Here is a 23247-nt window from a genome sequence, read left to right as displayed (position 1 = left end):
GAGATTACCAAGAAACCTAACTAGCTATTTAGCTCACAAAGCTTTTGGGCTTCATTGGCAAACAAAAACATTTGTTGGAAAGAAAAGTCTAAACAAAGAAACCAGCAAAAAGTATCTCAGTAACTAAATAATTTCCCTATTCTCTCTTATAAATGAAAAAAAAAAATCACTATATAATATAGGTAGATAAGTCTAGTAAGTCTGGAGTTGCAGTGAAATCTGCTGTGGGCTGGCCAGTAAATGATGCTGATTTTTGCCCCTCATGCAGACAAATTCCTTTAAATAATATGATGGCCTGAGTTGAAAATCTCCAAAGCAGAGCTTTCCTGTCCCACACCCTACAAGCATTTCATTAAGCTCTATCAAATATTGTGGTCCATGGTGGCCCACACAAGCCCAGCTCTGTGACAAAGAAATTTGAGCTCTTGTCTGACCTCTCCATCTTTTCCTATATGGTTCAGCCAAGCCTTGATCCTCCTTCTCTGCTTTTGCACACCATCTTTCCAGGCTCTCTCTCCATTCTCCACATACTAAAACCTAATAAGTTTTGTTATAAGTGATGTCTCACAGAAGCCTATAAACTGTCTGGGGCAGGCAGGAAACAAAAAGCAGTTACATTTACAGATAACTCTCCTGCATGTCCTGGCTTTTGTGAAAAAGCTGGGGTTTTTTTTTTTTAACTAAGTGAAAACCTCTTTGCATGACACTCATCAAACCAACCCTAGATCCAGGAGCATAAAAAATTTATACCCACTTTTATTCTGGATCCTCTAAGATTCTCTTTCCCTCAAGTGGATCTTCAGCAGGGAGGACAATACAGCTCAATAGCTGAGACATCCATGCTCAGGAAGAAAAACATTGGCACTCTGGAGATACCTGTCTCCATCAGTTATATCAGGAACCCACACAAGTAGTTTCATCTATTTACCTAATTTTCAGATGGATAAAGTTAGGCAAGTTGAACTCCACCCCTCAAGACGGAATGGATGTCACAGGGCTGAGAACAAGCAAACACAAACGTCTGCAATTGTCGAAGTTCAAAGCCTATAAATGCAAAAATCAGCTGTTCCAGACAGCTAGCGCGAGGAGAGGCTGCGAGGTGGGAGCCCCGCAGCGCTGCTGTTGGGAGGATGCTGGGAAGATGCTGGGAAGATGCTGGAGAAATGCTCGGGGCACTCGCGGGCAGCAGCAGCCGGAGCCCAGCACAGGGAGGGCGGGTTTCGGAAAACCGAAGAGTGCTGATGCCACCTAGAGGGAATTACTCGTCTAAAAAGTGGCGAGTCACCGCACATGGTGTCACACAATTAGCCACAATTGTACAGCACTGGAGAAAAAAAATCCTAGAAAGAAAGGCTCTCTCTTACTGCTTTGCAAACTATTTACACAATATGAGCAGTAGCAGCATAGAACTTACATCTTCATGTCAATTTAGCTTGAAATTATAAATGCAGACAGTATATTTAAGACAACCAACTACTGATTCCTCTTCCCTTTCAAACAATTTCCCAGCCACACAGCTGTACTCCTTCCCTTCTTCCTCCAATTATCTGAACTCTGAGGAAATAGCCAACAAGCTGACCACACTGGAGGTTAGATCCCGCTTTCCTGCAGCAACATCCATGGCTGGAGCCAGCTGGTGTGGAGGGTGCCTTGGGCGTCCAGGAAGCATCAGCTGTGTGGTCAAGAAAGCCTCAGGGATGCAACTCCACAGCTCTCTGCAGACCACCAGCTTTTCCAAATGATCCATCTGGAGTCTAACATCTTCCTGCGTAACTTAAATCTGCTCTGCATTATAGCAGGAAAAGGGACAACACCCACAAGCACAGGATTCAAGTACAAACACAAATTGTTGTAATTCTTTCATCATTAAATCTGCCACCTACAACCTATAGGTTTTACCATGATTACAGCAGTGGCAATAACTTGCAGGGACACTACGGAGCCTGGGGAAGTGCTGCTGACAGGTGGACTCTGCAACCCTTTCATAGTAGGTTAATTTCTGAGTAAGTGTTGACCAAAACATTGTGCACCACACCACTTTCCTTTAAGCTTCTGCACATGATCACTGCCATGGGTTAGTCCAGGGGCACAGCATTCATGCTGTGGCTCTTATTTGCTCCATAGGAAATCCCACATGGCATCCATGCTGAAGGTGATTGTTAAGATATTAAAAGAGACCTGTTCTACCTGCTACAGCTGCAGTTTTCTCAAACACTGATTCTCTTCCTTCCCACCTTTGTGTCCTAGTAGAGTGCAGAACAAGTGTTGGGCCATGACTGCTAAACCCTCTTTGCCTGGCTTTGCTGCTAGTAACACTGCAGTCAACACACCACAGCTAGCAACACAGCTTGCCATGTAGAAATAGTGCCTCATACACTTGTACCCACACCTGGAAGATTCCTGGTCTTCATTCCTTAAAGCTTAGCTCATGAAAGAGTCATTTGATATTAAATATTTGGTAGTTCACTGACCTCCATGAGAGCTGTACCTCCAAGGTGCTGGGTTAGATAAATTCCGAAGATTATGGAAGTGCCAAAAAGTTGAGTACCTGTCACCCTAAATGGGAACATGGCAAGATGCACTGCATGTCTTTGGGTATGTGGGACTGTCCTGCTGGAGTCCTGCTGTCATACACCAGATCTATTCCCCAGCAGCACACCTGTAGGCACTCTGGCCTTCACTGTCTCATGGGCACTGTAACATCCACATTGCCTGTCCTTCACTTTACAAACATCCCCAAAGCCCAAACTCTACAGAAAAATGTATCCTGATCACCATGGAAGCCAAGGATCCACTCGGACTGTTGCAGAGCCATGCCATACACCCAGCCAGGAATCTTTAGACCATGATTTCATGAAAATAGCAACTGCACTGGCCACCAAAATTGCTGAGCAAAGCTATTTCAAATTTTAGAAGGTTGCTGCTCAGACAAGGAAGGACTTGCTTTATAGGCTAGACCATTGCTGCCCCTTGTCTTACCTGTCTTGTGGAAGCTGTAAAAGGAGCAGACAGCAGAGACAAGGCTGGGACGTGTCTCCTTTTTGTTTCAGAAGGGAGATGGGGCTGAAGAGAAAGAGGTACATCTGCTGTGTTTCAGAGAGACACAATGCAAGAGTGGACAATGTCCAGCTGAGAGGAATGTGCAGTACAAGAGGACAGGGTGCCTCAAGTCAGGACCTACAGAAGCACATTGCAGCTGTGACCTGCAGGCTGTCACAGACAGCTCCTGAGCCATCACTGTTTGCAAAGTAGGCATGGCTGCTCCTCGCTTACACATGCCTTGCTCTGCTGGAGCCAGTCACCACAGCAGTATTTTGGAAATATGGCTCTGTGTGGAACCCAGAGATAAGCATGGCAAGGCAGCTGCTGACTGAGCTCCCCAGCTGCAGGGCTGGGAAGCAGGGATGGTGACACTCCTACCTCCTGCCCAGCACAGCCTGGTTAGCACAGCATGCTCTCAGCAGGTGGGGAATTACCCACCATAGTCAGCTCCTTCCTCTCACTCCCCAAAGATTTACACCCACCTGCCTGATATATTAATCTCCTGCTGATTACCAAAACCATTTGGCCCTGAAATCCTTGAACCAGATTTAGGTTTCAGTTATACAGAATTGACAGGAGAATTAGACTGAGCACCAAGCATTGACATAAATGATATTGAATTAAACCTATTTATTGTAACATGTCATGCAGACAGAACCAGAGAGCTACCAACACATTTTAGCAGGAAATATGAACTTCAATGATTTTTTTTCCCAATGTTACTGACCTCATGAGTGCTTCAGCAGTGCATGTGCTGCTTGGAAGGATTCACTGATAGGCTTGATTAATGCAGTCAGATCTCAAAATAATCTAGGCAGGGTTTATAGCTCTGCTTAGTAAAGTACATTGGTAAAATATAACATTTGCATCTCAGTGTCATTCTTGTAGTGAAGTGCCTAGAAATGAACACAGCACTCGAGGCATGGCCTCACCAGTGCTGAGGACAGGGGGACAATCCCTGTCCTGATCCTGCTGGCCACACTATTGCTGATACAGGCCAGGGTGCCATTGGCCTTCTTGGCCACCTGGGCACAGCTGGCTCATGTTCAGCTGCTGCTGACCAGCACTGCCAGGTCCTTTTCTGCTGGGCAGTTTTCCAGCCACCCTTCCCCCAGCCCGTAGCACTGCAGGGGGTTGTTTTGATCCAAGTGCTGGACCCAGCACTTGGCCTTGTTGAACCTCACACTACTAGTGTTAGCCCGTTAATCCAGTCTGTCCAGATCCCTCTGCAGAGCCTTCCTGCCCTCCAGCAGATCAACTCTATCATCCACTTGGCGTTACTCATGAATTTACTGGGAGTACACTCACTCCCTCATACAGATCAACAATAACGATATTAAACAGGACTGTGCTCAACACTCATCCCGGGGAACACCACTGGAGACCAGCTGCCAGCTGGATGTAGCACCATTCACCACCACGCTCTGGGCACGGCCACCCAGGCAGTTCTTATCGCAGCGAAGGGAACACCTGTCCAAGCCGCGGGCCACCAGCTTTTCCAGGAGACTAGCGCGGGGAACGGCGTCCAAGGCTTTGCTGAAGCCCAGGCAGACAGCACAGCCCGGCGCTGCTCTGGGCGCAGCTGCAGGGCAGCGGCCGGGCCCCGCAGCGCCGCTCGCTGCCCGGGGCCCCGCTTTTCCCCAGGACGGGAAGCGGAAGGGACAGCGCCGCCGTCGGGGCGGGGCGGAACGGGCCGGCGCGGAGCAGGGCTGGGGCTGGGGCCGGTGCCGGCGCGGAGCGGAGCGGGGCCGGGGCGATGCTGGCGGCGCTGGCCGCCGCCTGGGCCCTGCTGGCTGCCGCCTTCCTGGCGGCGCTGCTGCTGCTCCGGCGGGCCCCGGCGCCGCGGCCCGGTGGCGTTGGCCTGGTGATCTCCGGCCTCTTCCAGGACCTCATTCGCTACGGGAAGACGAAGCGCGGGTGCGGGCAGCTCCCGGGCTGGCTGCGGCTCCTGCAGGTGCCCAAGAGGTGAGGGGCGGGAGCCGCCGCCGTGGCGGCGCGCAGCGACGGCCCTGCGCGTCTCGGTTACCGCAGCCGGAGGTCGCGGCAGTGAACTAACAGCGCACGCCGAGAGCACGGCGGGGTTTTACAGAGCTGGGCTCAGCTGTGTTGCAAGGTGCTGCTCTGGTTCTGCAAACGGGGAACGGAGGAGCGTAGAGACTGCGAGCGGTCATACAGAATCCATGTGCTCCAAATCGAAACAAAAACCTAATCCCTTGAATCACAGTCGCATGCGAGGTCTCCAAAAGAAACCTCCCTGCAAGACTCAGGTCAAGCACCTGGGACCGTGGAATCCTGAGTAATTGTGACTGTGCAAACATGCTGCAGGTCGACTGTTTTACACCAGTTCGCAGTCATTGCTTTCTTCCTTCAAGGTTTCTTTTTGAAATGTGGCCAATAACAGCATGGGAACAGCAATCTAGACCTTGCATGAACAGTCTCCGATAAGGCAAAAGAACCACTGCGTTATCCAAATCCATCTTAACAGATGTTTGATGAAACGAAATTAAATATATGTATATGTTTAAATGTTTAATGAAATGAAATAATTAAATTAAATAGATGTGTAGTGAAATCATAAAAGCCCTCCTCCCCCCCGCCCCGTTTACAGCAATTTATATGTTTCTGGTTTTATATATTATGGGATTTCTTATTTTTTTAATCAGCTGAGATTCATGACTAGAACTAGTCTTTGACTTGAATGTAGGCCAGACAGGATCTTCCAAGGCCGGCAGGACAGGACTGGGAGGCTACTTAGCCTGAAGATCTGATCTCCCCTATTGTAACAATCTCTGACACATTTTGTATACCAAGCTTTTAAATCAAAAGTTTAAAGGTTTGTGACACAGCGTGTTATTCATGGAAAGGTTGTAATGTAGTATCTTGGTTATCAGGCTCCATGATACAGAAAATACCCAGGGATGTGTTTAAAATGTGCAGTACCCTGAGTGAAAATAAGGATTCATAAAGGCTTTGTCTTAATCACTGTGTACTGCAGGTTCTTGTCTGAGTTGACCTTTCTCCAGCAGAAGTTTCCCAACACCCCTTCTTAGGGAGATTGGTGTCTGAAGAATGTGCTTTTTCAGGGTCTCAAGGTCTCATCATGTACAAAGCAATTCTGTTAGTTAATCCGTGAATCCATAACACCTGAAGGAATAGAGAAAATCCACCGAGGTATTTTCTATTCTTTTCATCTGTGTCTTGTTTCCAGACAAGCATTGTGTTTTCACTAGCCTGGGCTTGTTTTTAACTTTGCCATTCTTTCTTGTAAAATGTTGTGTTGCATTTCAGGTTAGTTTGGCAAATAGTGAAAATTCCTCTCCTTGAGGAGGGATGGCACGTGTACTTAACTGCAGTGCTGGTTTGATCTGTAGGTCAGATATATCCCCAGTGTAATTAGAAATGCTGAAAGCTCGAAGGGTGTGTCTCTTTTAAGTTGCCAGGGCTTGTTTGTGTGCTAGTAGCAAAAATCAAAGTGTGGAGAAAGTTTCCTGGCAAGTGACAAGATATGAGTCAACTGAGTAAGAGGACTGCAGAAAAGAGCTTGAAACTTGGAGGTGATGGTCAGTTTTTATCAATATACAAATTATGTTTGTCTTAGAAAGTGAGGGAGGGTGGTTAAATTTTAGTTCTGCTGTTCAGAATTAGCAGTTGCAGTTTCTACGTTGTAGGAGAAGGAACTGAGGAGAAGCTCTAATCTATAGGGAAAGCCAGCTGCTAATGGGCGAGGTGCTCTGAAGCATGTAGGGATACTTGCTGCCATTGTGATTCTGACTTGGTCTCTTCTGTGCTCTTAAGAGATACCTGAGCTGCTCTGGGAGGGGTCATTGGTTTCACTAAGCAGGGGTGTTGTACCCCTTCACTGCCCAAGAGAAGAGTTTGCATGTTCAACAGAAATATGGTCTTCACTTGACTATACAGGTATATCCTAGTTTTGTACCTATAGTTACATTGTCAAGTCATTGCCATCAGCATCTTCTCATGGGATGTATTTTATCTCTTTCCAATGTTTCCAGAAGTCCTGATTTTTCTTCACTGCCAGAAGGACTTCTAATTTTAAAAGCAAAAGGAAATACTGGATCACCTAGTTTGAGCTGGATATTGTAAACAGCTGTATATTGCTGGATATTGTAAACAGCTGTAGGCTGTTTAACTCAGCCCACTTACCTGCCTTGACTGTCATGTTTTGTTTTTTGGTAATGCACAATATGCTTTTATAAGTGCATTATGGGGTTGGGAGATTCTTTGTTTTCTTAAAAAAAACAAATGTGTGGTCTTGCCTTGTAATCACCCAGCAGTGTTGATGGTCACTGTTTTTCTATATGTTGCAGACCTTGAATTTCCAGGAGGACAGATATTTTAATGTAGGGCAGGGTAATTACTTCTGGGTTCCTTTGATGAATTTTAACATGTCATGTAATGCACCCACTGGAACTGAGAAAAGTGGGAGTGCTGTGAGGTGCAGCAGCTTGGAAATAAGCAGAAAACCAATCTGGATGTGCTTTGAGTGGTGAAAATTATAAAGAAAATGTACATCACAATTAGTTGTAAGCCTTGAGGAATACTTTTGCAATGTGTGGATTACACTGTCTCCTCTTTAGCGCAGCTATGGTTAGTAAGGTAAGGTAAATTAGAGGTTATTCCAGGCAGCATTTCACTGGGGTGAAATGTGTTAAGGTTATTCCTGATTGGTACCACTGAAGTCCTGAGTTCTCTAATTTGATGTGGGCACCAAAATGGAATGTACTCCCCATCAGACACGCATGTCCTGCAGCTACATTTCCAAGGAATGATGAGAATATTAATGAAAACCCTTTTTTGTTCCCACAGGTGGTTTACTCACTTTTATGTGGTTTCTGTGCTCTGGAATGGTTTTCTACTTATCTGTCTTTTCCGAGCTGAGTTCTTTGGAGAGTCATTCCCATCATGGATTCAGGACATGCACCATGCTCTTGGCAGAGATTCTCAGAACAAGGACATGGGCAAGTATTCCAGATATTATAATGCAGCCATATAAATAAAAAATCTGGATACTGAATTTGTATCCAAGTGCTACTTCATTGGTTGCTTTTCAACTATGGTCCAAATTACTTTTCTGGTACACCAAGTACCTTTCTCATTATTGAAGACAGAAATATCCATAAATATGCTGGCTTTCAGCAGTCCTTTTAACAGAAAAGGCCAGTAGCACCTACTGGAAGAAATCTTGCTCTGATCATCAGTGCCTTACCTGTACAAATATTTTTCCCAGTTAATTTAAAACGAGGGTAAAATTCTGCTGTGGGAAGAGGGAACAACAGTCTTTTTGAAGCACTGTCAGGGTTAAATAGTTCCAGTCTATTTCAAAGTTTATGGTTTTTATCTGTAAGCAGATAGTGAGCACTTCTCTGCACTCCTGGTTCTCTTGCTCCTTTGGCTGCATAGCTGTCGAAGACTTGCAGAATGCCTCTGGACCAGTGTGTTTTCCAGTGGTGTCATTCATATCGTGCAATATTGCTTTGGACTTGGTTACTACATTGCTGTTGGCTCAACTGTGCTGTGTCAAGTGCCTACTAATGTCAGGAATGGTAAGTGCCTGCTTAGTTATCATCAAAGATGCAGTTTTGCTCTCATTTGTTTCCATTGTAGCAAGCAGTTTCACAGAGAGCTGCTTGTATGAGAAGTGTGTTAACTGATGAGACATAAAAGTACTTCCTGGCATGGTTCAAAGTAATTACATTTCAGTATATCATACAATCAGCCAGCATTATACACAAACACAGACAGGGACACACTTTCACGTTAACTGTCATGGTTATTTGCTGAAAGGATATAGATCATATGTTTTGTGAAGGACAGTAATAGGTACTAGTTCTCAAATGCCACTACACAGCTTCAGTTCTCAAACTGAAGAGTTGTTTTTTTGTTATAAGCTTTCCTGCAAGCTGAGTCTGCAAGGCTGTCTTGGCCACCTCCTTTTTCTTCCATGGTGAACTTGCCACTGCTGTGCCTTGACTCAGGCAGTGTCTTCTTTCCTTTGGTACTATAATGTTCTTCCATTAATACATGAGAAATTTGTATTATATGACTTGTTTCTGCCAACACATTCCACTGGGTCTCACAATTGAGCTGCTAAATCCCCTACATAGACAAACCATCAGCAGGCTGTAGCACTCCTGTGATTAATTTTTGTGAGGCAGTCATAACCAAGTTTGGTGAAGTTTTTAAGCACTTTGAACCACGTCAGGCAGGGCGTGGTATCTAGATGTGTGTGTGTGTATGTGTATCGCTGTGGGGAAGACAACTGTGTGCTTGCATGTTGACCTGAGCCATGACAATGTGTTTAATCAGGATAATAATAGTTACAAACAGTGTTGAATGTTGAAGTCTTAGACTACCAATTATATGTTGTTGTACATCACACTGTATTTCAAGCTGCTGGATTAATAACTAGGTATTTTAGTATAGAGCAGTCAAGGGAAATGAGCTACTACCTGGGCACTCAAATAATACAGGATTTCAAAGCCTCTTTCAAGGAATTAGAGGTTCACTACTAGAATTTTGTAAGACAGTAACATTTGAAAAAATGTATATAGTGTTTTGGGATGATGCTTGGGAAGTCACTTCCTGACCATATATTAATAAAACATGTTTCCATTCAGGAAAAAAGCTTTCCGTGCAGATCTGCTGGTATCACATCATAGGAGTTATGATGTACATTTGGGCCTCTCTTCACCAACACAGATGCCTTGCAATTCTAGCTAATCTTAGAAAAAGCACATCAGGTAAGATGTTTCATTTCTTTCAACTGTTTACTTAGGTATTTCTTTCTGGTTGTTTCGATAGGCTTCTGTAGCTTCTAATACCTTAAACATGAGTGTTTCTCAGTTCCTGTAGCCTGTAGATTAAATGAGGCTGTTTGGATGGCTGAACTGGGGGGAGAGGGTGTGGTATGTCTGTATATATAGTTCTGTAAAACTTAAAATGAAGCTCTATCTTCCAACATCTAAAGGATAGATATGCTTTCCATACTCTGTTTGCACAGCCAGAGGTGGCATCTTATTTCATTAAGTGTAAAGCTGCCAGATCAGATGGAGGTGGATGATGATGATTAATAAACATATTGTTCTGTAATTGTGAGAAGAAGAGTTTGTTTAATGCATCTTCCCAATTAATTTCTTTCTGTTTGCTTGCAGGAAAGGTTGTAAGTCTGAGCCACAGTGTACCTTTTGGAGACTGGTTTGAGAGTGTCTCTTGCCCTCACTATCTTGCAGAGCTCCTCATATATGTTTCTATGGCCATCACACTTGGAATTCACAATGTGACATGGTGGTGTGTAGTGATGTATGTTCTTTTTAACCAGGCACTGGCTGCTGTTTTGTGTCATGAGTTTTATCAGAAAAAATTCAGCTCCTACCCAAAGCATCGAAAAGCATTTATACCACTTGTTTTTTAGAGATTTTTTTTCTAAAGTATTTTCATGAAAACTGGGAATATAAGAGATTCATGGTTTATTAAAACCAAGGTAAAGTTGCACACTTTCTCTAATTCTACCTCAAAAGCCCAAAATTTAAATGATAATCTCATCCATGTGACCAATTTCTTAGGAAATGTAAGGTCTGTGCATATCATGCAAGCTAAAAAAGATTTACTGAAGACCTTAATTCAAAGTGAAGAGATGCTAATTGTGTCTTTTTTATAATTATATCTTATGCATAAAACACCTGCTGTTGTGCAGCAAGTTCAAATTTATATATGTGAAAAGAACTATTGAAAGGAGGGAATAATTTGAACTACTGTATTTCATGTCTTGACTAATATTTAAGCATATTTCTTTCCAAGTCTCTTCTTCAAATCACTTCAGAGGGAGGCAAATTGTGTATCTTTCTGTGCTTTCCTGGTGACAATGAAAACCAGCTACTGCTTTACAACTGTAAGCACAAAAAACAATGGAGAAAGCTGCAGTGGAGGAGTGACTCATGCTCAGCAGTGGAGATAAACAGACCCATTCGCTGCATTATCTCCTCTACACCAAAGTGGTTTTGTTCATTGATGAAGACTGCTTTATCCCTAAACTGGGAAAATGGTGGAAGGTCCTCTGAGTAAAAGACAGTAGAAGAGAATTTGCAGAAAATTAATGTTCTTTGTTGTGGTTCTGTTGTCTTTATAGTGTGTTATTTGTGTCCCTCGTGTGTTAGAGGGGACAGCTGTGCACGATGACCATGACCACAACTACACTGGTTTCTAAACAGATACAATGAACTGCCAAGGCAGAGCACACACAGAAAACAGTCCTGACAAGCATTGCAAAGAAAATCTTTACTGGGGAGATGATGTCACTCAGCACAGGGACTTTTTTTGCACTTAACTATTGAATATTTTGGTCCTTCTCATGATACTGGTGTGAATGATCAGTTTGAGTGATGAGGTGATATGGGTGCTGGTGTTTCAGCATGTTGTCTACTTACATGCACACATTATTTTGTGTATTAGAAGTATTTTTATACACTGAAGTATATCTTATGAATTGCCTAATTAAAAGCTTGTTACACTCTTTCTATTTTGTATGGTTTTTCAAAATTGAGCTTATGTATTTGAAAAACATGAGCAATCACTTTATAGCTCCTCAGGATGCACATTTCTGTCCTTGCTCTGGGGAGAGCATCAGGGCACACTGCTATCCTGGGGTCCCCAAGGAGAGCATCACCTGGAGTGCTCTGTCAAGTTCTGGGCTCCTAAGTTCAGGAGAGGGATGGAGCTCCTGGAGCAGGTCCATTAAGGGCAACAGAGATGGTTACGGGATTGGAGCATCTCTTTTGCACAAGAAAAGGTGGAGGCAGCTGGGCCTGTTTATCCTAAGAAGAGACTGAGAGGGGAACTCATCAATGTCTACAAGTATCTAAAGGTGGGGGTGGTGCCAAGAGGATGGATTCAGGCTTACCTTGGTGGTGCCAACCAACGGGACAAAAGGCAATGGTCAGAAACTGATACACAGGAAGTTCCACCTGAATAGGAGTTAGAACTTACTTACTGTGCAGGTGACTGAGCACTGGAACAGATTTTCCAGACAGGCTGTGGAGTTTCCCTCACGGGAGGTGTTCAGGAGCTGCCGGCACAGGGTGGACACAGCGCTGTGCCGTGCGCTCCGGGTGGCCGTGCTTGAGCAGCGGGGTTGGACGGGATGACTGCTGCGGTCGCTGCCAGCCCGACCCGTTCTGTGATTCCGTGCTCGGGGCCTGCTGGGGTCACGCATACACCACCGACACGTGTCCGGGCCGTTCCTATGCGGATATTTTTGCCGCCTCACGCAGCCGCCGCCCGTCCCTCCCGCTGCGCCCTTTCCCTGCCCGTAAGCAACCCCGAACGGGGAAGGGACGCGCCCGCTCCCCGGGAACGCCGCACAGCCACCTTTGCCCGTCGCCTCGCCACGCCGGGAGCCGAAGGAGGGAGGGGGTGGCGACCCTCGCCCCGGCACCCCCGGCAGCCAGCGGCAGCGGCGGCGGCGGCGGGCGGGGCGGCGGCGGGCGGGGCGGGGCGGGGCGTCCTCGCGCGGCAGGAAGCGGGCGCGGGGCCGCGGCGCGGGCGGTGACGCGGCGCCCTGAACCGGGGCTCGCGCCGCCCCCCAGCTCCGCGCTCGGCCGCCATGGGGTCCCCGCCGCCGCTGCCGCCGCTCCCGCGGGCCGCCGCGCTGCTGCTGGCGGCCGCGCTGCTGCTGGCGGCCCCGGCGCGGCTCCGCGCCGCTCCCGAGGAAGAGCCCGGCAGGAAGAAGGAGCCGCCGCCACCGCCGGCGGCGCAGGGAGCGGAGCCGCGGGCTGAGGTGAGGCGGGGACGGGCCGCGCCGGCTGCCCGCGCTGTGCCCCCCGCGGCAGCGCTCGGCCAGCGCCGCGCTGCGCCTTCCGGAGGCCGTCGGGCTCCGAAATTCCCGCTTTTAGCGGAAAAAAAAGGAGGGCTGCGGGGCCATCGCATCCTCCCCTTTTTCTCCTAAAAGAGGGACATCTATGTCCGACATGGGAAAGGGGTCAGTGCTCCCTTTCCCCCGCAGAAGCATCTGAAAGCAGGCTTTGTTGCTACTCCAAAGCTGCCAGTTTTTTTTTCTCTCAACAATTAATATCAATTCCTTTGCGTTAAAACTTATTAAACAGTGTTCTCGGTGGGGGGATTCTAGTTCCACTGATCACACAGAGGGACGGAAAAATTCCTGACATGTGGCTTGGTGTAGCACATCGAACACGCCAGGTGTCACATACACAAACCAGAAAACATAGAGTGCTGCAAAAGGTGAAGGAGCTCTGGGAAGTCAGTGTGTCACACAGAGCGTGGGAGCTAAATGGCAACACCAGGAAACTTGGAGCACTGCTGAAAGTGGAATGCTGGGAAGCCGTCATGTCAAAACACGCTGCGGGCTGTCTCTGCTGGTGGATGTGCTGGAACAAGCTTTCTCAGCCATCCCTGGTCAGGGATGTGAACATCGGTATAGAGGTCTTGGGCCTTGCTTTTGATCACAGATACCTCTGTGTAGAAGTAAACACTTAGGTGAGTGAATGGGAGCTGGAGTGTGCTGGTCTGGTTTCACCACTGGAGAGTCTTAAAGTTAGTTTTCAGCAAACATAGAGCAAGTGCAGAAGAAGCTGATGAAAACTGGCACAAAATTTGGCTTGGGCTCAACAGAAAGAGGAGAAATGTAGGCTAGATAATAGGAATAAATTCTTTCATGTGAGAGGGGTTAGGCACTGGTACTGGTTGCCCAGAGAAATTGTGAGTGCCTGCCCCATCCCCGGAAGTGTTCAAGGCCAGGCTGGATGGAGCTCTGAGCAATCTGGTGTAGTGAAAAATGTTCCTGCCCACTGCAGGAGTCTTAAAACTAGATGATTGCTAAGGTTCTGTCCAACCCATTCTGTGAATCTATGAAATTTTAATTCATCTGAGATGCAAAGATTTTGCAAGGGAAGAAAATGATCCTGACCATTTTTGAATGGGCTTCTTCTTTTCCAAAGGTATCATAGCCATCCTGTTTTATTTTGAGGTACTTACTAATATTCATATCAGAAAATTGTTCACGGTTAAGGTGATAAAATGGGTAGGAATTTTAAAGACAGCAATATTGGACCTGAGCTGACCATGTTTTGTTGTAATGGTGGTTCTCATGTTCTGGTAATAGTGTGCATGGTGAAGTAATGTTTTAATAATCAGCAGGATCCTCTTTCCAATTCCTCTTTCTAACCAGCAATTTGAGGTGGGAGGCAGCCAGGAACTAGTTAATGATCATTAATGAGCATGAGAGGTGCATCTGCTTAAAATGTCACTCTACACAGGATAGTGTGACAGGGGAAATACAAGGCTTTGTATTTCTGTGTACTAAGCACTCAAGCCTAATTGATGAGGATTTGTTTTGTCTTTTTCTCTCTCCTCCCACTTCTTACAGAAAGGCTCCTCGCTAGTTGCTCCAGTCCACATTGTCAGTGAAGAGTCAGCTGACAAGACTAACTTGGGCTTTATTCATGCCTTCGTGGCTGCTATATCGGTCATCATCGTGTCAGAGCTGGGGGACAAGACCTTCTTCATCGCGGCCATCATGGCCATGCGCTACAACCGTCTGACCGTACTGGCTGGTGCTATGCTTGCCCTGGGACTGATGACGTGTTTATCAGGTTAGCACTCTGGTTTTTCCAGAGTTTTTTAACTCTGTTTTAACTCTTTGTTTTAACTCTTAAGAAGTGATGGGTATGTATTTATCCAAAAACCTTAACTGGAATGCAGGTAGTATGTATATGCAGTTTTCTGTTTTGAGGAGAGTGTGAAGTTTTTCCTGCACAGCATGGAATCTGAGGTGGAATATTAGGCTCTTTCCTGTAATGAAGTCTTTGTGTTCCCTAGACTTCAAGGGGAATGAGATGGAGAGCCTAAGCACTTCCTTTGATTTTTGGACTAGTTTACTTTTTTTTTTTTGCTCCTGTTAAATTAGTGTGCCTAAAGGGAATGTGGGAGTGGCTTCTGTTTTTCCTCCTAAGGCAAAAGAGTCTTTGTACGGTGACACCTTTTCCCCATCTGACTTGTAGTCCTGCACACATAGCTGTTCAGATTTGTGCTGGGAGCTGCATAAGTGGAAGATGGAGGGGCGGGAGTGGCAAGTAAGGTATCAGGTGGCACTTGAGGAACCTGTAGCCGTGGGCACTTAGGTAGCTGTGACTGTAAAATGGAGCAGCCTTCAGGTACATCAGATGCAGCACAGAGTTCGTGTGCTCATTTCTAACCGTGCCCATTTCAGAAATACTTGAAATAGTGGTGATTGGTTTATACACGCTGGAGACAGCCAGTTCATTGCTGCAGGCTGCTTGGCAAGTGTTTCTGTGAATGGTTTTTGGGTGTGTAGCTGTTGCTGTGTACACTGCTGCGATTATTGCAGCTTTAGTTAGAGCAGTTTCCACTTGCATTTTGTGTAATTTCTCCTTCCCATTATGGCTCTCTTTTTCTATACAAATTCTTTCTTCAAACCTTTTTTAATGCTTTCTCATAAAAGCTTTCTTTTCTGCTTTTATTCCCCAGTTTAGAGATTCCCAATTATTTATTCCCTTTTCAGAAAGGAATTTGTTTTGTTGTTTGGTTCTTGCTCCCCCACACCCTTTCCTTCTCCTATGTCTTGCTCTTGTTTTATACAAGCTGAGTTTGGAAATTCTTGGGGGGTTTGACCACCTTGATTTCATGAAGACATACTCATTTAAACTCTTTAGTTCCAAATAAACTATTTGGGATGTTTTTTTCAAGCTGTGCTTGACAAAATAAACTGTCTTACAGTTCTGATTATTTCACTTTGTCTGTGCTTATATATGTAAGAAATGCTAGGAAAAAGATAGCCTTTTTGTCTAGCTTTCTTGCAGTATTTACAGGCTTTTTAAAGAAGTTTATTTAACTCCTGGTTTATTTAGCTTTGCAAATAGTACTGCTATATGTGTATATATGTGCTGTGTTTATGAGTAATAAGGCTGATTGATTCTGGTCTCATTCTTACTTCTGGTAGTGGCAGTGCAGAATTATTTCTAGATCATGTAGTAACTTTTGAGTGCATTTTTCAACTAAAAAGGTGTGTACAGAAAAGCACACATGGTAATATGCTTCCTTTTAGCTAATTGCTTGTGAAATAAAGTAACAGAAACATTTGTGAGTGCATGGTCCAAACAACCTTGAATGGTTGGTGTGGACTCTTTATTTCTCCCCATTTTTATAGGCCTTTTTCTGACAAAAATGCTAAGTGGTCTTACTTTGTGAAAACGAAGTACTTTGTCCTGGATACATATTTCTTATTTAAGAACTAGTTTTGGCTTAGTTTAATCACCCTCAATACCTCTAAAAGATGCACTGTGAAGGTTGTTTTTCAGTCTCTAAGTGGGATCTGCCTTTGAAATAAAGAAAGATCAAAGTTGGTCACATTGTGTGTATGTGGGGAATATTAGGGACAAGGGAATAGTAATGTGCACTTGGCAAAGGAAGACAGACATGGATTCACCCAGCTGGATGATTTGTAGATATGCCTGGTAGATTTACCTTGTTGAAAATCTTATTCTAACTTTATCTGATAAATGAAATGATTGGAAAGAGATGCTATCCAACATGTAAATGGAATTAACTGGGATACACTATGACTAACACAATTACAGATGGTAGTTTAATGGTGTGTATGGAGAAAGACAGGACTTGCATAGACCTTGATAGGAAAGATAATGTTGTTTGGACTGGCTCTCAGGAATAGCAGCACCTCAGCTTTGGCTGGGAGTGCATTGTCTGTGTCTTAGTGGACTTCAGTCTCTGGCATAACCAGTAATGGTTGGAGTTTCTAGCATGTTATCTTCCAAAAACTTAGAAAATTATACAAAACTAACAAAAGATGCAATATTTATTTATCAGTGGATATTTGGATTGCTGACATTGCTAGCAAGCATTTCTTAGATATGGGAAAAACAATTATGATCCTCATGCTTATTTTTTTTAATGACACATTTGTTTTCTTTCCAGTTTTGTTTGGCTATGCCACCACAGTTATTCCTCGTGTGTACACATACTATGTATCAACAGCACTGTTTGCAATCTTTGGCATCCGAATGCTTCGGGAAGGCTTGAAAATGAGTCCAGATGAAGGTCAGGAAGAGCTGGAGGAAGTTCAAGCAGAAATTAAAAAAAAAGATGAGGAAGTAAGTAATGAAATTGCTGTTAGTTACAGCTGGTGGAAGAATTACAGCTGCGAAGCTGCAGAGCAGTACTGTCATGTTTGGGGTGTTCAGATGTGTCTGTGACTGATAAACTGACACAGAAAATGTGTGGTAGATGGGATGGAAGCCCTGGAGGCTCTTTCAGCAGGTGATTCCAGTCCTGTGGCAAGCCTGGCTTCTTAGGAGAGAAGGGATCTTCTGCTTAGCACGGGTGTTTTTGACATGTTTTTAATGCATTACTAACAGAGAGGACACCAACAGTTTATTTTTGGCTCTACTTTTACTTCTTTTTATGGTCAGACACTTTATTGTAAGCAGTACAAAATGGACAATAATCAAAGATTAGAGCTGATTACAGCTATATATATGTGTGTATATTTCCACATACATACATATGTGCATATACTTACTATTTTTTTTTTTGTAATGGTGACTGTATAAATATGTTTAATGCAGCAGTGGCTAATAACATTCTAGAAATGAAATGTCTAGCTTTATTGTTAAATGTTTCATTTGGGTTGTTTGGATGACATTTTTAATTTTATGGTTATTTCTTGTTTTTTTTTTTTTTTTTCCTTGACCTCCACAGCTTCAGAGAACTAAACTGTTAAATGGGCCAGGAGATGTGGAATCTGGGCCAGGCACCACTATACCTCAGAAGAAGTGGCTACACTTTATTTCACCAATCTTTGTTCAAGCTTTTACTTTAACATTTTTAGCAGAATGGGGCGATCGTTCCCAATTAACAACCATAGTGTTGGCTGCCAGAGAGGTGAGTGTTGCAGAATCCCTGCTGTTCTTTTGCCTTCTTTGGGTTGCCCATGAGAGGTAAGAGACAAAACACTCTTGCAGGAGGTATCAGATTCACACCTGCTGCCTTGATGTGCCTTATGTAGTTTGTGTCAAGACCTGACAGTAAATGCACTGAAGCTCTGTGTAGTATTAAAACTGCTGTTACATGATTGGGACTGCACTGGCATTTCTGGAAATAGCTGCAGCTGACATCAATTGGGGTTTGTTAGAGTGTTGAGAGATGTTACAGAAGAGATGTTCCTTTGCTCTTTGTGGTCATTCAGTTTTAACTGGGTAACTTTAAAAGATACTTCCATTCCATCAAGCTTTAAACTGTTAGAAAGATAACCTTCTCAGATACATCTTGTTAAAAATATGAGTTAATATGGTACAGTGTACAGAAGGACAATAAAATCGAAACTGCTGGGCACTAAGTAATGCTGTAAATTATATTATATTATATTTATTGTGGTGATTAGAGTGTATATAACTGTATTACACTTAAAGGAAGATGAAGGCTTATGGTCCAGCTTTTAATAAACATAAGTAGCTTGCCTATGCTCTTTCATGCATTGAGATAATTTACATTTTTTTCTGTAGGACTCATGCTTCTTTCAGGTGCACTTTCAGACATTCCCTAGGGATAAATCAGGGCTGTGTAATGAAAGGCTGTAACCTGCAGGAACCTCTTGTCTCTGTTACAGTGTAGGGAAGATGTTTAGAGCTAACAGCAGGAGAGGATGACATCATTGTTCTTGGGGAAAAAAGGAAGCACTACAGCCTCTGCCCAATTTGCTAGGCAAGTTGCTTAAGCCCATCTTTTTACAGGAGATTGTTGACTTCTGGTTTGCATTTCCTAAGTGTCCCCTTAGGAAATGTCTGTCAGACTCTTTAGTTTGGTTTGTGAAGTGCTGAGCATTGTGGTTAAAGCCTGTGGGCTGTACCTGTAGAATATGAACTGTTCATAAGAGAGCTACCAAACAAAAAATGAAGGTATCTTGATACTGGCTTTCAAAATCAGTGAATAATTAGGATGGAATTGGGGGATCCACTTCTGCCAGTGAGGGCTGTATAGGTAATTGCTGACTGTAGGGATATCCAGGGACTCCAGGTCCTGCTTCTAGGGGCCTGTTTGTTCTGCTGGCCCAGCCCTGCTTCTTCCTGCACTTCTTGGTGCTTTCCAACCTGCCAACTGCTTGGTGCTTGCCACCTTTTCTCACTGGCTTGTGGTTTTTGTTCTTTTGGGCTAGTGAGTGTTGTCTTCAAACAACAGAATTTCTTAGGCAGTTTTGCTGTTGGCCTCTCTGAGGTTTCATGCGTTCCTTAGGCGATGGCAGCATTTTTTTTTCCTTTTGGAACTAAAAGTTCCCACATAGAGATGAGCAGGGGACATATGCTGTCCTTAGCTGTGTAATTTCTATGGAGATCTGAGAAACCTTTTTATGTAGTGCAGTTGTTCACACACTGAGGAGCTGCTTGTTATTCAGTGATGTGAAAAGCTGTTGTTGACAGTAAATTATAGAATAATTTATTATCGTCTGGACTTCAGATCTTTCATGCTTATGCCTTCCCTCTTTGGATGATGAAGCAGGGCAGAGTGTGGAGCACATGTGGGTGAAGGAGGGCAAAGAACTTGAAATGTTGTAGCTGCTGGAAGCTTTCATTTGCAGTTCAAGGACTTATTGCACTCTTTCTTTGTAGATAGGTTGATGTTCTTTCAGCTGATGCATGTGTTTTTCAACAGCTGCCACCTTCCCTCTAGAGGTTGCTTATTGGTTTAACTACAGCGGAGTGATTTCTGGATCTATAATTAACAGCTTAAAGATGCTGCATGGATGAAACATGCTATATGTGACTATCTTAGGCTGGATTTAAGTCTGTCTCACCAGCTGATGTTCACTATTACTAGTCTTTAAGACAGTGCTGAACAGCAGAGCAGAGGAATCACCAGACAGTGTCCTCCATGCTTGGCAGTCTGCAAGCAGGGAATCAAAGCACTGCTCCAAGGTTGTTGTAGGACTAGCGGGTTTTCAGCAGTGATGATTTATCCCTTTGTGGTTTTTTTTTTCCCCTTAGGACCCTTATGGTGTGGCAGTAGGAGGAACAGTGGGACATTGCCTGTGCACTGGTTTAGCAGTTATCGGAGGAAGAATGATAGCACAAAAAATTTCTGTTAGGACTGGTAAGTGAAAACTCATTCCATCCAAAAAAATGTAATGCTGGTAATGTTTGTGGTGTAAAGAGCTGTATGCTTGGGAACAGCGTTTCTCAAAACTTTTGGAAAACTCATAAAAACTGGTGGTTTGTTTTGGGTTTTTTGGGGATTTTTTTTTTGAGTCTGTCTTACATCCCACCTCGTTTTGCTTCACTATGAGCTACTTCTTTTAGCAGACCAGAGGAAGGAAATACACTATTTTAAATTGTCAGTATTTATTGTTTGACAGTGGATAATAGAATTTCTGTTGCAATTCTGAGTCTAGACCATTAGGTGAGCAAGAGAATTGCATCCTAATGACTTACACCAGCCATTTAAAAGCCATAAAAACTACTGTGTATGGCATATTTTTTTTAACCATACCTGCTAATTGCTACAGGCAGGACCAGTAAGGTTACATTGGGTTGTGTGTTTTTCCTTAACTTAGGTTGCAGCTTGCTTCCACTGTCAGTCCTATGATGTGGTGAGATTTCTTGCTCCCAAGAATAATCCTGTGAAGCTGTTTCCTATATATGTTCATTCAGAATGTTTGCTCTGTAGTTGCAGAGGTGGTAAAAAACCAACTTCACAGCTAAAAGTGAAACATGCACTCTGTTGTGTTTGTTTGCTGAGGAAATTGGTGACAAAATGCTAATCTAACAATGGTTTCATATGCTCCAAGCACAATGTGGATCTTGAGCCACAGAAATAGCCTTAGATTAAACCAAAGATCCTTCTAGCACATTAGTTTGTTTAAAGAGTTGGGAAACATATACAGTGGTGCTTTCCCAGAATTCTTTCCCAGCCTCTAGTAGATTGTGGCTACTGCAAGCAGTTAATGTTTTTTTATACTTCCAGTACAGTTGCCTAAAATGTGCAAAACATGCAAAATATATGTCAGTCACAGCTGATGGCTTGCTCTGGCATGAGAATAGCCTATCCTATTTTCTGCCGTACAGCCAAATACTCAACAGCAGGTGTTAACCTAGTTTTATACTGGCTCAAGTAATGAGTAAAACAAAGCTTCCTTCTGTGGACCAGAATATATTCTTGGAGATGTAGTTAGACAGTGGGTTGGCATATGGGCATCCCAATACTGAGCTAGAAACAGCATCCATTGCTTGTAGCATGAATTAAGTAAGGTTATTTGGGAATCAGACATTTAAAAAAAAATAACATCTGTAATGCGTCATGGAAGATAATTTTTGATATCTAATTTCTTCTTGTTTTGTGTTTTCTTTTCAGTGACAATCATAGGAGGCATTGTCTTCTTAGCATTTGCATTTTCTGCACTATTTATAAGTCCAGACTCTGGTTTTTAAAATTTTTCATTGCTGTAAAACAACAAGGATTGGAAGCATCAAGCAGTTACCCTTGTGCATTTTTGTATATAATGTACAGAATTCTAGTTAAACAATGCTGAAGATGAGACACTGAACTTTTTATAGTGGATGATTCATGAGACTGATGCATTTATGGACAGCTTCTGCAGTGGAGATTTGCTTATTGTCTGGTTTGTTTGTGCTGTGGTGCCTGCTCCCATGGTGGGATTTGAGTGGTTTTCTCACTTGCTGGACCTGGCTCAGCTGAGTTCAAGGATCTACTCTCCAAAGTATTGAGAATTCCTCTTTTCTTCCTCTGATACACATAACCACCTTTCCTGTTTTTTTCAAGAGCTGATTCTTCAGGCCTCTTGAAGCAGACTGTGTTAAGGAGAAAACTGCTGGCTCCACCTCCAAAGATGGTGGTTCCATGGTGCACCTGAGGCTGGATAATCTAAGCAACAAGAAACCTGGGAGCAGTTCCTATGCCATCCAGTGGCTGAGCCAACCAACAGAGAATGTTATAAACTTAATTTAGAGGGAAAAACTTCTTAATCAGGGATTTTTATCAGGAAATTGATGTGGGGCGATTAACAGCCTACTGTGTTAAATATGCAATCTGGCTGGAGCTAGTATTATTTGACTTTTTTTTTTAATATTAAGGTATACAGAAAGTAATGAAGTGGTCCAACTTAACCATGTTCTATTCCTAGGACTGAGCAGTAATGGAGTTCTTAGGTTTAGATGTATTCCTGATTTTTCTTTTTAGGAATAGAAATGTAATCTGGAAGAGTATTAATAAAACATAGTGTCTCAGTTTGTGTTATTTTCAGTTTGGTTTTGATGGCTGCCATAATTCCTGCCACAAAGGTTTACCTAGTGATTATGTACTTTAGGTGAGGAAAGTTTACTAAATTTATTTTAGTTACTGATAAATGCCAGTGTTATGAAGCCTTTGAAAATGTTGAGCACTGAAGATACATGGGTTGCAGAAGTACATGCTTATCTCTGCTCTCCAAAGGTGATTTGGATTCTGAGCCTGTATAACTCATGAAGATCTATCTTGTAGCAGTCTTGGAAAATAGTAGATACTGTTTCTAATAATATTAATCTGCCTTTTTGAAGCTGAAGTACTAATGGAGCATTACAGATTTGATCATTCCATTTGTAGATCAGAAACAGCTGCCCCTAATCCTTCTCTTAGGGTTCTCTTTCCAGAAAACCCTTAATGCCACAGTTCTCAAACTCTTAAGACTATAGTAGTGCTATGCCAGGCATGCACAGTGGTATGAAAACAGGCTGCCATTTTGGGCTCCAGCTCTACATGTTCATGTCTTGGACCAAAGGAACTGTATGGTTTGGTGGTTTGGGGTGTTTTTTTTGGGTTCTTTTAAGGGGTTTTGTTTTTTTTTTTTTGTTTTTTTTTTTTCTTTTGAAGCAAACTTCGTAGCCAAAACCTGTAGCCTCTTCTTTCCCACAGTCTGAGGACCCACACTGTCGATGATGAGTTTCATCTCCGGTAGGGAGTGATTTGTAGCAGAGGTCATGTTAAAACAAGGCAGGAACAGGGATCTGCAGGATAGAGCCTAAACTTCTGTTTGTGGGACAGCTTCTAGTTTTGTTAATCAGAAGTGGTGCCACTGGACGTTCACACAGATCCATCCCAGGCAGGGTAACCGTGGTGCCACCTGATTTTTCTTTTTAGGAACAGAAATGTAAT

General features: G+C 43.7%; 2 protein-coding genes across 2 annotated transcripts; both read left to right on the top strand.

Annotated features, from left to right (window-relative positions):
• Positions 1 to 4775: 4775 nt before the first annotated feature.
• Positions 4776 to 11574, top strand: SRD5A3 (steroid 5 alpha-reductase 3). Its single transcript, XM_053976415.1, has 5 exons — positions 4776 to 5007; positions 7870 to 8021; positions 8412 to 8606; positions 9681 to 9803; positions 10215 to 11574. The coding sequence occupies exons 1-5, from the start codon at positions 4799 to 4801 to the stop codon at positions 10472 to 10474; spliced, it is 939 nt and encodes a 312-aa protein (XP_053832390.1). The 5' UTR covers positions 4776 to 4798; the 3' UTR covers positions 10475 to 11574.
• Positions 11575 to 12661: 1087 nt separating this feature from the next.
• Positions 12662 to 22343, top strand: TMEM165 (transmembrane protein 165). Its single transcript, XM_053976649.1, has 6 exons — positions 12662 to 12835; positions 14441 to 14666; positions 17026 to 17201; positions 17809 to 17991; positions 20088 to 20193; positions 21451 to 22343. Exons 1-6 carry the CDS (start codon positions 12662 to 12664, stop codon positions 21525 to 21527), a joined length of 942 nt encoding a protein of 313 aa, XP_053832624.1. The 3' UTR covers positions 21528 to 22343.
• The last annotated feature ends 904 nt before the right edge of the window (positions 22344 to 23247 follow it).

This window comes from Vidua macroura, chromosome 4, assembly GCF_024509145.1.
Source record: "Vidua macroura isolate BioBank_ID:100142 chromosome 4, ASM2450914v1, whole genome shotgun sequence".
Lineage (NCBI taxonomy): Eukaryota > Metazoa > Chordata > Aves > Passeriformes > Viduidae > Vidua > Vidua macroura.
Note: the sequence above shows the minus strand (reverse complement) of the source record. Positions and strands in the feature narration are given on the sequence as shown.